Below are 13,833 nucleotides of genomic sequence, written 5' to 3'. Positions count from 1 at the left end.
ATAAAAAAAAAGTATGACAACAAAATGCAAAAGAAACATAGGCTACAACACTATTTCACTACTGCCAAATTGTGACACATTTCTCCAGACTCCATGCCCACACACTCCCCCACCAATGCTTTATGAGATGAGTGAGGGAGAACTTGACTGGCCTGCACATCGTTTTGACCTTAACGCTATTAAACACTTGTGGACTTAATTGCAATGCCACGTGCAATGCAACCCAGGCCTAATCACAGTGTCTGACCTCATTAATAGTTGTGTGGTTAAATGGAAGAAAAGCACATGCATTCCCCCCCATTGTTGGTCCCATTGTTCTCCACTATTGTGGGATGACATTTCATTAGTTTTCACATTGCTGCTGCAGTTTGCTTCGCAAGACTTCAGTGTGGTCAGACACTTCATTTTGTTCTATTATGTCTGGCGTGTGTAATTATGACATTGTGATTATAAGCCAACACTTCAAGATAGTTGCATTTCAAGTGCTTCAAAAATGCAGATTTATTTATTTAACTACTGCTATTTAGCAGTCCTTTAATAATTCAATTAAGGAGATATCAAATAAATAATAAATTATTATAGTTAAGACAACTTAACATAAAATAATAAATATTAGGCATGTTTATCTCCTTTAGTTACTCCCAGAGTGCTTCGGATTTACGTATTTAACATATCAAATTCAGAACATTTCTTACGGCATGCCCTGATTGCCCTCAGACCCCCTCTCTAGAGGCTTATCCCCTACAGGGGCCCCAAACCTCTAATCTTAAACGATGCTAGAAACACCATTGGTCTCAATCATTTTTGCTTTACCAAGCCAGAAGCTGACTCATTTCCATTGCGCTGTGTGCATGTGCAGGGGGAAATTAAAAGTCCAAATTATGCTCACAGAGGCTGCGTGAGGTGTGTTTTCTGAGCTATTTTCTCCCAAAGCATCTCGGCTTACGTCTTTATTGCCTGAGCAGTTCCGCTATGGGGGAAGAGTGCTATGATTTGGCACAGGAAGCATGCAGGCAGAGACACCCATTTTGGATAATTGCACTGAAATGTGCTTATGTAGAGGTGCCGGAGGCGGCGAGCTAAACCGCAAACATAATAACAGTTTGGTGCTTTGGAAGAAACAGTCTTGTGTATGGAGAGAGTGCCCTCACTCTCAGGCTAGGGTGGGTGGAAGCAAGAGAGGCTGAGAGGGAAGGAGGGAGAGGACAATAATAATGTGGGCATGAGAGAGCGAGGTAGAGGGAACATGAGAGAGAGAGAGAGAGAGAGACACAGAGGGGGAGAGAGAGAACGCGACAGAATGTGTCTGTAACATAGGGTCATTCTGAATAGATGCCCACATCAACTCATTGTATTATTTAATTACGTTCCACAACGGTTCCCTGGTGAACTTCTGTCTGTGTTTTATTGACTGCAGTTTGGTAATGAAGTGGGGTCATTCAGTTGTTATGATGCAGCTGTGCCTCCTCTGTACGTCTCCTTTGGACACACATGCACGCACGCACGCACGCACGCACGCACGCACGCACGCACGCACGCACGCACACAGTCTCACAAACTAGTCATCTCTGTGTCTCTCACCCACTGCTGTCTTCTTCTGTCACTATAATGCACACACACACACACACACACACACACACACACACACACACACACAGTCTGAAAGCTGTGCCTCTACATCCCTTAAGCAGTTTGCACTTTAATCTTGTTTAATTTCATTCTCAGTCTCTCTGTGCCAACTCTTCATTTCAGCAACTCCCTTACTAATTAAGGACAGAAAATAGCTCCTATGATTGGTTGGATTGTCTGTCAATGAGGTAGGGTAGGCCTGGGCCGTGGCTCAGCGGTCCAGGCACCTTGGCTGGTAATCCAGTCTGGCAGTGTGCCATGGGTTCGACTTCCGATCCCAACGGCCTTTACTGCATGTCACCCCCCCATCTCTCTCCCCATTTCCTGTCAGCCTACTGTCTGTCCCTTAGGGTTGTGTGTGTGGGGGGGGGGGTGGATTCGTTGGTTAGACATACTAACAGTACGACAGGCATTTGGGCGGTTACAACTAAATCGTGGCAGGTTAAAACTCACCCGTGGCTTCCGACATGTGTGGCAGGTTAAAACTAACCTGTGGCAGGTTAAAACTAACGCCTGGCTTTCTCTGAGGTTAGGCTTGGGTTTTGGGTATAGGGACTAATACCTATCGGACTGTTAGTGCGTCGGACCAAACACATGCACCTGTGTCTGTGTGCGTGCGTGTGTGCGTGTGTGTGTGTGTCCGATCTACAAGCTCACAACGTGTTTCATCACGCACGTCTGCTATTTTGTGCACACGTCTGCTATTTTCTCTTAAAAAAAGAAAAATTGTTCATTCATCGCAATCGAGGCAAAAGTAAAAGAAAAACAAAACAAAAAACGTGATATGGCCCAGCCCTAGGTTGCGTGTCTGTGGTGGTGTGTATGTCAGGGGGTAGCCATGTGGAGCAATTACACCTAAATCTGGGTCATTACTCCCATAATAAGCCATCATGCTCCGTTCAGGCTGCCAGACCCCTCAAGGACCGACAGTATTCACAAGTTACCATGCAGCCTCAGTCACACTCCTCCCACGTCCTCGAATAACACTGCCAACAACACCTACCGCTGTTTATCTGATCATAAATAGAATACACATACTTTTCAGTGCAGTGTCTATTGGGAAATTAGGAATACAGGTTGTTTATAGGAGAACAGAACGGTGTTTGGAATTTGAAAGGTGTCGCAAATGGCACAGTGCCAGATATTGTCACATTCAATGCCATCTGAATGTTGTTGGGGGGTGGGGTGGTGTGGGGTGGGGGAATGTCTTTTTTGTTTAGGGCGGGACGGTGCCTTTGGGTGAGAGTGGTTTCCTGACTGACGTGCAAGATTTGTTTTATACGGTCGATGTTAAAATGTATGACACTTTGGCAAGGCAAGAGGCATTGTCAGTCTCTCCTTGTCTTTTTGAATGAGATCAGCAGCTTGATAAAGGGGACAGCCATGAAAAGCATATTCATGGCCGGGAGGCGTGATGGATTGCTAGCTGGATGTCAAAGACGTGAGACGGATAAGTCGAGATGATAGAAGTCAGACTCACAGGCGGTGTCAAGGCAAGTGGATGATTTAGAGGCAGACGACTATAAATAGAGAGACTGATGGGTATGTGCAAGCAGGTGGTTTTTGTACTGGAAAATGGAGAGCTTCTACAGACAGCGTGCTGCCAACCTCCAACCTCACGCTGGCTCCTTCCCTCGCTTTCACCCTTGTGCCTTATTTATACTTGGTCGCGCACAGGCAATAGCCGATTTACAAGCTCACAACACGTTTGTGATGCGACACTGTGTGAGCTTGTAGAACGGCTATTTTCAGTGCACGACACCGCCACCGGCATGCAACCAACTATAAATCAGGTTTACACCCACCCCACCTCCACCATACTTGCTGTCTGTCATCCTCCGTATGTATCTTCTTTTTGCCTGCGTTGCTTTCTTTCCATTCCCTGTTCCTTCTCCCTCTCCCTCCCTCCCTCCCTCCCTCCCTCCCTCACATTTTCTGTTCGTTGCTCTCCTCCACCTTCTCTGTCATCGCTCGGTATTGTAAGGTGACAACTCTGACAAAATATGTTCGGAGTGACTTTGAATCAACAGGTTCAGCATTAAAAAAACATCCATCTGAAGGGCGTGACTCCGGGTCTATTTGTGAGTGTGTATACTGACAGATGAGGTGATAAAGAGTACACCTGGGAACTAAGCAAGCAAAAAATGACACAAGGTTAACATGCGCGCATGCACATGCGGGGACACACACACACACACACACACACACACACACACACACACACACACACACACACACACACACACACATATATACACACACACACACACACATTTTGTCCTCTCGTGGAAGAGAGTTACACTATGTCTTGGTAAACTAGACCAGAGTAAAGAGACTGCTGTCGGTGCAAACTCTCTCCAAAATACTCCACAAGGTGAAAAAGTTCTGTTAAGGTGTTTGCACACTGGTGCGTTTTTTCGGCCGAATATCGGAGCCAATTTTGGAGGACGTAAAAAGAAAATCTAAAAAATCGGCCTCACTTTATATCAATCACGTTTGCACACTGCCGCCGAATATTTCTTTTTTTATATATATAACGTTTTTTCGGGGTTTTTTAATCTTTTTATTATTTTATCCTTTTTCCTAGGCTGTAGTGGGGTCTAGTGGGGTGTTGGTGACAGCTGTAGTGGGGTCTAGTGGGGTGTTGGTGACAGCTGTAGTGGGGTCTAGTGGGGTGTTGGTGACAGCTAGTGATAGACTACTTTCGGATTTGCAAAACGCAGTGAAAATACGCACCAGTGTGCAACCACCTTTACAAACTGCGGAGGGATGTGTAAAGTATAAAAAAATCTTAGTCAGTTATGTTCACACTTTTGGATCTCTTACGTTAAATAATTAGCATGAGTTAAAGCTGCAATACGTAACTTTCATGTCCTACACTCATGCAAGAGGTGGGAGACATTGTGTGCATGAGCTTCAGGCGGTACTATTTGTCAGTGTACTACCCAACACCAGGGTCTACATTTATCAATGTAAGAGTAACCAGTCAGTGTACTACCCGACACCAGGGTCTACATTTCTCAATGTAAGAGTCAGTGTACTACCCAACACCAGGGTCTACATTTCTCAATGTAAGAGTAACCAGTCAGTGTACTACCCAACACCAGGGTCTACATTTCTCAATGTAAGAGTAACCAGTCAGTGTACTACCCAACACCAGGGTCTACATTTCTCAATGTAAGAGTAACCAGTCAGTGTACTACCCAATACCAGGGTCTACATTTCTCAATGTAAGAGTAAGAAGCCCACCACCACTGCAGATGTGCTATATTGTATTAATATACTTTAGGCTTACATATTGGTTAAAATAACCTTTGATTCATTATTAAAGATTAGTTCTGGATTGCAGCTTTAACGGATGTTTAAATGACTAACGTACTGTATGTGTCAGGGAATTGGAAACCACACCGGTCTACCAGGCCAGCCGTATTTCCAACTGAAGGGGGAAGAAAACATGACCTCAATGCTAAGTAAAAGTGATTTCAATACACTGCCTGCTGCTGCCTCTAAGCTGTTGTGACATTTGGGTACTTGATATGGAAACCAAAAATCAACCGATACATAGAATCAACTGAAGACTCTGACAACAGGAAAGATTTAAATACTGAGCATTTGATACATTCAACAAATATTTATAACCAGTAATGGAAATCTAATGGCGCCTCAAGGATGCATAGTAAAATTGTACAAATGAGATTGTACAAATGGAACCAAATTAACCATTTTTGTTTAATCTTTATACTAGATCACAAAATGAACACTCCTGATTTCACAGTGCACTGGGTTGTGAACTCAAGTCAACGGTGTGTTTGATTAGGGTACACTCTGTAAAATCACCAGTGTTAATGTACAGTAACTCTCAGGGTTAAATGAACACAAAGCATTTTCTGCGTAGCATTGAGACATGCTCAGTGTTAACATGTTGTAGAGAATGTGTGTGTTCCGGTGTGCGGTATCGGGGTGATCCATCATTCCTACTTGGTCACGCTGCTTAGTTTTATGATCCCTCAGACACCTCTACTGACTCAGTCATGCTACAGCTCTCTCACACACGTACACACTGTAAAATGATGGGTGCTTTCGGCTCTATTTGTACGCTCCCAGGGTTAAATTAACACAGGTGTGTATAATTGCACACCTGCAGCCGCATATACTGTACTGTACAGTGTGTATACGCACACGTGTGCAAACAAAACAGACACATGTAAAGACTATCATTGTCAATGTACACTCATTTTGTCAAACTAAAGGGATCTTCATCATACTGACCTGATGGAGATCTGGTGAGATCGAAACGTCACAAAGAATAAAGTAAATCCTTTGCCTGGAACATGGTGTAGGGACTCTACCGTGGCCCAGCAGGCCAGCACCCACTGTTGAACATGGTGTAGAGACTCTACCTTGGCCCAGCAGGCCAGCACCCACTGTTGAACATGGTGTAGGGACTCTACCTTGGCCCAGCAGGCCAGCACCCACTGTTGAACATGGTGTAGGGACTCTACCTTGGCCCAGCAGGCCAGCACCCACTGTTGAACATGGTGTAGGGACTCTACCTTGGCCCAGCAGGCCAGCACCCACTGTTGAACATGGTGTAGGGACTCTACCTTGGCCCAGCAGGCCAGCACCCACTGTTGAACATGGTGTAGGGACTCTACCTTGGCCTAGCAGGCCAGCACCCACTGTTGAACATGGTGTAGGGACTCTACCTTGGCCCAGCAGGCCAGCACCCACTGTTGAACATGGTGTAGGGACTCTACCTTGGCCCAGCAGGCCAGCACCCACTGTTGAACATGGTGTAGGGACTCTACCTTTGCCCAGCATGCCAGCACCCACTGTTGAACGTGGTGTAGGGACTCTACCTTGGCCCAGCAGGCCAGCAGCACCCACTGTTGAACATGGTGTAGGGACTCTACCTTGGCCCAGCAGGCCAGCACTCACTGTTGAACATGGTGTAGGGACTCTACCTTGGCCCAGCAGGCCAGCACCCACTGTTGATGTGTGTGTAAATAAGTATGCTTTGAAAGTATTAAACATCATCTATTTTCAACCTAAATCCCATTGTTCTTCTGTGAGATCAATAATACAGTGTGCCAAAATGACTTCTGTGTATTTCTCCACAAGATATTGACAGGGAAAGAAATGCATGCCCAGTGACTTGAAAAAGCGCGTTTGACGGCATCATTTCATGGAGAAATACACAGAAGACAGGCTTCATTTTCCACACTATATGATTGATCTCCTCACTCACCCACTCATCAGTGGAATTTAGGATGGAACTCTGTGAAGTTTCCTTTAAAAACTTTGACAAATTCTATATTGATGGTATTTGTACTGTAAATACGATCAGAGGGATGATACAAGCCGAGATATCTTCTTCTCCATGTTGCTTATTAGACTACTGTGCATTGTGAAGACTCCAGTCGAGCCAGTGTATCATCTAGTCTAGTGCAGTCAGTGACATCATTCAAATGTCTGAACCTACATTATGCTGGTTGTGAAGCTAATTGCAACCGTATGAATTTTCTCTAGTGTTCTATTTCATAGTGAGACAAGTTTGAATGTCAGTCGTGGACTAATAATCTGCATTTTGTGATTGTGTGTGTGTGTGTGTGTGTGTGTGTGTGTGTGTGTGTGTGTGCGTGTGTGCGTGTGTGCGTGCGTGCGTGCGTGCGTGCGTGTGCATGCGAGTTAACTGAGGATTATATTGTACATGTATGTGCATCTGCACTGTGTACTGTCTGTGTGTCCATCTTTTTTTCTCTCCCAACATCTAGTTTGTCCTTTGTCGGCTGTAATCGGTGTTCCACAGTATGCCTTTCAATACTCTCCAGCTGCCCACTCAGTCTCACCTTAACCCTCCTCCCATGGCGTCCTACACTTTTTGAAAGGATAGAAAGGGCAAAAGGTTTGCTGGTCCTTGGAATGAAATCTCATTGAAATTCTTTTTTTAAGTTTGTATGAGCACCTGGCAGTTTGAAAAGAAAACATTTTCCTCTCTCCCTGTTTTTCCTCTCTCGCTCTGTCTCTCTTTTTTTCCTTGTCACTCCCCCCATCACTCCCTACCGTACATGTGCTTCCTCTTAGGAATCCATCAAGATCGGCTGATCGGCTTCATAAATATAGTCACCTGCTAACTCTCTCTCTCCCCCTCTCTCTCTCTCTGGATACACCGTTTTATGGCGTATTTTCTCTGCAGCGTGCTAATGGTTTTAACATCTGTTCAGCGCAGTTGCTATAACAGGGCATTATACAGTATGTTATACGTACTGTATGTGAATGCAGAAGCCCACTGGTGGGCTATTATCTAGCGATTGGGCTATGAAAGAGAGGTGGAGGGGAGTGGGCAAATAGGTTGGTGCATTGGGAGTCGGGTAGAGATGGGAGTTCATGGAGAATGACAGAAAAGGTTTGAGAGGAAATATGAGACAGAATACTTTTCTTATAGAAGCATTCCAAGATGGAAAGAGAGGGGAGTGGAAAATATTTATTCATTCAAGTGAGATGACAAGTTATTCCAGAACAATGAAGATGAGAAAGAGGGGAAGAAGCAGACAGACAGACAGACAGACAGACAGACAGACAGACAGACAGACTGTGAAATAAACAGATTAGATCCAGCCCTCATACTTTCTCAAGTTTCTTGGTACATTATATAAATTCTGCACAGGACTATATGTAAGTATGTGTGTGCACAACAATTGGTGCTACCACTAGAACAAACAAATGTACATCATATTTGCCCACTATACACTTGTCATTCAAATACTAATCCCATTCAATGCATTTGGGATGCAATTGGTTTCACTCACAGTCGGAATCAGTGGTAGTTTTGTTATCGTTCATGTACAGTATATGGACGCTCACATAATTATCGTTATCGCGGTATCGTGCTTGGTGTAAATGGCCCTTAACTCTTAGTCAAGTTTATAAATCTCCCAGAACAGGTCTCAAGTCAAGTCCTATTCCAGTCTACAGCACTGCCCGGCCTTGCATGTGCATTCACTTGTCAAATGCACTTACCCACAATGCCAAGGCCGCAAAGCAATATTGCCCTCCATTTCCTGCCTTGTGCTCCCTCCCTCCCTCTAACACTCTCTCTTTCACCATCTTCTCATCTCAGCTTCCAACTAACTTGCCTTCAAGTCCACTACAGCAGGCGTGGATGGATTTAGCTTTTATTGAATCAGTCCGCTCGCTGAATTCTTCTGTGATAAATAAGCAACACGATCCCTTTCTGCTTTTGTAATACTGTCATTTATCACAGCACGCTGGGCTATTAATGTGAATCGTTCAATGTCTTTGGCCCGGCCGAGTTCTCGCATGTCTCGCTGGCGGGCAGCAACCCAACACTTCCCTGGCAAGTCAATGCGGAATGGAACCGAAGGGCAAAATAACAGGCTTCACCCAAGCAGAGAGGACGGAGAGATGGGCATGCCAAGCACAAATAACTACAATGTGCTTAGTGTAGAAAACAGCAAATGGACATAAAGCATAAATGTAACTGTTTGTATTACCAGTACCATGACAGAATAAAAGGTCTATGTCTGGGGTGTATATCTTCAGTCTAAAGTTTAAGTATATGTTGTACTTAATCTCATGGCCATGTTGCTCTACAAGTAATGTTTATTCAACGTGCAACAACAAAGACATTTTTTTTTACATTGACAATCTGTATTTTCATCAAGCAACACAGTTAAGTACAGTAGTAGTCTAAAAGTAAAGTTCACATTGGTGGCATCTGTGGTTTTCTCTCCCTTTCCCCTCAGCATCTCTCTATGCTGTGTGGTAATGTGTGTGCATTAGTCAATGGTTAAGAATATCTAGCCAAGTGTTTTTCCTTGTTTACATTTTTTGAGCTGACAGACTGGAGAGAGAAGCCAATGTATGCATGACTGACTTTAACCAGCGGCTCCATAATTACCATGTCATTGTCGCCTTGGAAAATGAGCGTTAAATTATCCCTGCAGAGGCCAAAGCGCCTTCAATCGCACAATGACAGGGTGGTTCCACCCAAAATGGCCTTCCTTAATTCAGAATCACAGGCTCTCTCCAAAATGGCCGGGCATACACCTCCTTAGCGATGCTCATTGTGTCATCCTACTTTGCCAGGAAATGAATGAATCTTTTTTTTTAATTTTATCATTTGTTGGCAATAGCTCTTGGTTATCATGTGAAGTTTCAGCATGTGTACATATTACACTCATTACATTTACTACTTTTCCTCTTCTATCTCACATAACATAGATAACTTTGTCTTTATGTGTAAAGTGTGTCTACCCACTGTATTTGTATGTAGAATTATCATGGCAATTATCAATTGCGGTATGGACCGCAAAATCACAGCTGATATAGCAAATTCTACAACTGTATTATGCCATAGGCTTACTAATTACTAATTTATTTTAACTCACAAATATTGCCCCTTCTTTGTTTCTCTCCTGCAGACCTGAAGAAGTCATTTGAACAGGAACCACTAGGAAAAGAAGTGTCACTGGAACAGGAGGTGCTGTTACAGTGTCGCCCTCCCGAGGGCATACCGGCTGCAGAGGTACGTTCTTAACATTTCTCCCTGAGCTCATGTGAAAGTGAGATGAGTCTTTCATAAAGTTTCAGGGAGTCAATTTATAGTTGTCCTACCTAGATAGACTATAATTTGTATTTCCAGCGCCGGGCTCACAGTACTTTGTGAGCGAGTTGCCACACTACTGACACACAAATACACAGATGGGGAGACAGCGCCCTTGAGAGGCCCTTCTAATATCCTATCATAAACATGGAGCCACGTAAGCAACAAGCCAACCCAGCAAGCCAAATGACGTCATGATGACGTCCCCCGGTGACGTTCAGGACTAGGCCAGATCACAGCCCATATGGGAATGATCTTTACGTCATTTCAAGGAAGAAGGATCTTCACCAGTTGAAATAATATAGCAGACTGACCTCATGCTTCCTTCTATGCATGAGGAGTCCAAGCTGCTGACAGGGGGATTTTCCCCGGCCAGACATAGCGTGTGGAAGGAAGTTAAGGGACACGTTATTCCGACCAATTCCTTTCCCCTCCAACAGGCGCCCTGGCTGGCCATGGGGAGGTAGTTTAGAGACCAGGATTACTGCATGTTTTTTGTGAGGGTACCTACCCTAGGGGACACAGGGATAACATGCAAACTCCACACAGAAAGGCCCTTTCGCCAACCCCGCCTCGGGTATGGGCACTGATGACGCGGAGGAGGGAACACGCCCCCAGCGCACACAGTGTCCCCAGCGGGAATCGAACCCAGGACCTTCTAGCTGTGAGGCGACAGCCCTACCAACTGTGCCACCGTGCCACCCGATATGACTTAAGTTGATCTGGCCTCGATCGGACACTCTCTGATTCATCCAGGGACGTCCGTCTTAGTGGGCAGAATTTATGTTGGTTGAAATCAGGTGATTCTGGGCCAGATCTGACTAGTCTTGGTTTGACTTGATCTGGCCCCAATCGAGACATCACTAATACGTCCAGGTTCTGACCGTGCTTGCTAGGAAGCTTGGACAGCACACATCGCTCTAAATGCATCGATTGGTGAATGGTTCAGCACCACCACTGATGGTCACACCATGCATGCTGTGACCCAACACCATGCCGTTTTTACATGGGGATACACAAGAGAACAAAGCAGCACACAGAGCAGCCACCTGACTGTCCCAGTCTGAGTCTCCACAGAGGCAGCAGGCAATGTTGTGTAGATAAGCCATTGCTAACACTACAGCAACAGATGCGAAGGGTTAGAACACACGTACTGTAGAATTCAATTCTGGAATGACGAGCTACGTTGTTGTCTTTAAACTGTAAACATTAAAAGACAGAGATACAGCTGTCTGTGTACGACATTAAAGACAGAGATACAGCAGTCTGTGTACGACATTAAACACAGAGATACAGCAGTCTGTGTACGACATTAAACACAGAGATACAGCAGTCTGTGTAGGACATTAAACACAGAGATACAGCAGTCTGTGTACGACATTAAAGACAGAGATACAGCAGTCTGTGTACGACATTAAAGACAGAGATACAGCAGTCTGTGTACGACATTAAACACAGAGATACAGCAGTCTGTGTACGACATTAAAGACAGAGATACAGCAGTCTGTGTACGACATTAAAAAGGTCTATTCAAGATAAAGTGTATAATGTGACAGGGTTGCAGGCTGCAGCAGATACAGCTTTAATGCCACTTTTATCCCAAAAGAAAACATTAATCTCAAGACAGAAAAGTAACAAGATTTGGAAAACAATCATCTTTCAACACTGATTTGTTGAAAATGTTTCTGATTAATGCAGTCGGAGCAATATAATGTTCTCTGTTAGACTGTTACCTATGCCCTTCATAAACATCAAAGGAAAAACACAGCAATGTGATTTGAATAATTTCACAGTTAGCATAAAAGGATGGTACGCGTTCAAGGCTGACCTTTGTTGTGTACTGTAGAATTCCATTACTGTCGATTTGTTGTCTGGAGAGTTTGACAGAACAACTAAATCCTATTTTTCAGAAATGATCACGTGGAAGCAGAGGTAGACTACCACTTGACATCCACAGTTCAAACCTAGATTTTAAGTGCCCTGAAAACCAATTTGAAATACCAAAGTGAGAATTAAAAAAACATGACTGTCCACCTTACTTATAATGGAAGGCTGGATGGCAGTCGGAAAAATGATCTGAGGCACTCTGATTATTATAAAATAATGATCCTATATTAAATCATGTATTCACTGGCGTGTTCCGACTAAGATAGTCCTCATCAGGGTATAAAGTGAAACTGAAGACAGATGCAATCTTTAAGTGGTCATGTCACAGGTCACATTGCATGTTAATGCAGTCCACTTAGAGACCACATTCTAGACATGACAGTAATAACAAACGAGTGCAAACAAATAGCCTGCTATGGCAACCTCGCACTTATACAGCAACAGAAAAACATATATATGTAAATATTGAATCACAACCTATAAATAAAGGACAATCTGTTTCTGTCTTCAGGGGCCCAACAGCGTGTACAAACTAATAGTGCACTAAATCACCCTCTCTAGCGCCCATTAAGAAATCATGTGTTAAGGGTTTATACTGTATTTACTACGACAAGCGGAAGGCTCAGTGAGACAGAGACAGAGAAAAACCCATTCAGAACGACTGATGCAGTTCAAAACTGTACAGTACAGATGTTCTAATGCATGAGAAAATGTTTCACTTGTATTTTTTTGGAATTACCTCTATGGTCATGGCTTTCAAAGTGTTTGGATTAGTGTGGCTTACAGTACAGCCTTGTGGTAATAGTGGAAGTGGGTTCTAATAGCATTTTTGTGTTAAACTCTCCCGCAGTTTACGTTTTGTGTGTGTGCCTGATATAGAAACAGACACTCACATTCAAGGCTATAATCCACATGTGTCGTACTGCAATTAGCAAAGCCTCTGCTATGATACAGTATGTTCTTCTTCTTTGACTAAAACAATCACACCCGTGTGAACTGAGTGGTGTAAGGTCTTATATAGACTGATCAGCAGTGGTCTGACGTAATGTCTGACGTAATGAAATCATAGCAACCGTGCTCATTTTTGAGTGGTGTAAACCACTCCTACAACTGGCTTTGTTAGTCTGTCTGTCTGTCTGTGCTCAAAAAATGAGCACGGTTGCTATGGTCACCCAGTTCACACGGGTGTGATTTCATTACGTCAGACAATACGTCAGACCACAGGTGATCAGTCTATATAAGACCTTACACCACTCAGTTCACACGGGTGTGATTTTTTTTTGGTACGGACAGACACGGGTACATAGCTTTTTTTTTTTTTTTTTTCAACAATATATTTATTTTCCTTTTTACACACAAATGACAATACACATATACAAAAAACAACAATGAACAGTACAAGACAATTACTGATATAAAGAAAGCAAAACAACAATAACCAAAAACAACAAAACAAAACAAAAAACAACAACAACAACAGCACTACTCCTCTTCAGCTCCATCCATTAGATGTGACAAATTATTGTTCTTTATGTATCTCATAAAACGGCCCCACACCTCCTGAAACATTTCTTGTTTGTCCTTAAGAATGTATGCAATCTTTTCCAAAGGTAGACATAAAGACAATTCTCTGAACCACTGTGTAATACTTGGTTTGTCCGGCCTCTTCCAGGTCAATGCTATCACTCTCT

The 13,833-nt window shown here is 43.7% G+C and overlaps 1 protein-coding gene across 1 annotated transcript in view; it reads left to right on the top strand.

Annotated features, from left to right (window-relative positions):
* LOC306934372 (netrin receptor UNC5C-like) overlaps positions 1-13,833 on the top strand; it is a gene marked incomplete at its 5' end in the record, with an annotated part of 288,396 nt that overhangs the window by 162,000 nt on the left and 112,563 nt on the right. The window contains one exon of the mRNA XM_079516941.1: positions 10,074-10,177. Coding sequence (XP_079373067.1) covers positions 10,074-10,177 — 104 coding nt within the window. The remainder of the gene's footprint in view (positions 1-10,073; positions 10,178-13,833) is intronic.

Source organism: Electrona antarctica, assembly GCF_951216825.1.
Source record: "Electrona antarctica genome assembly, chromosome: 12".
In the NCBI taxonomy this organism is placed as follows: domain Eukaryota; kingdom Metazoa; phylum Chordata; class Actinopteri; order Myctophiformes; family Myctophidae; genus Electrona; species Electrona antarctica.
This window is presented reverse-complemented; position numbering and strand designations above follow the sequence as displayed.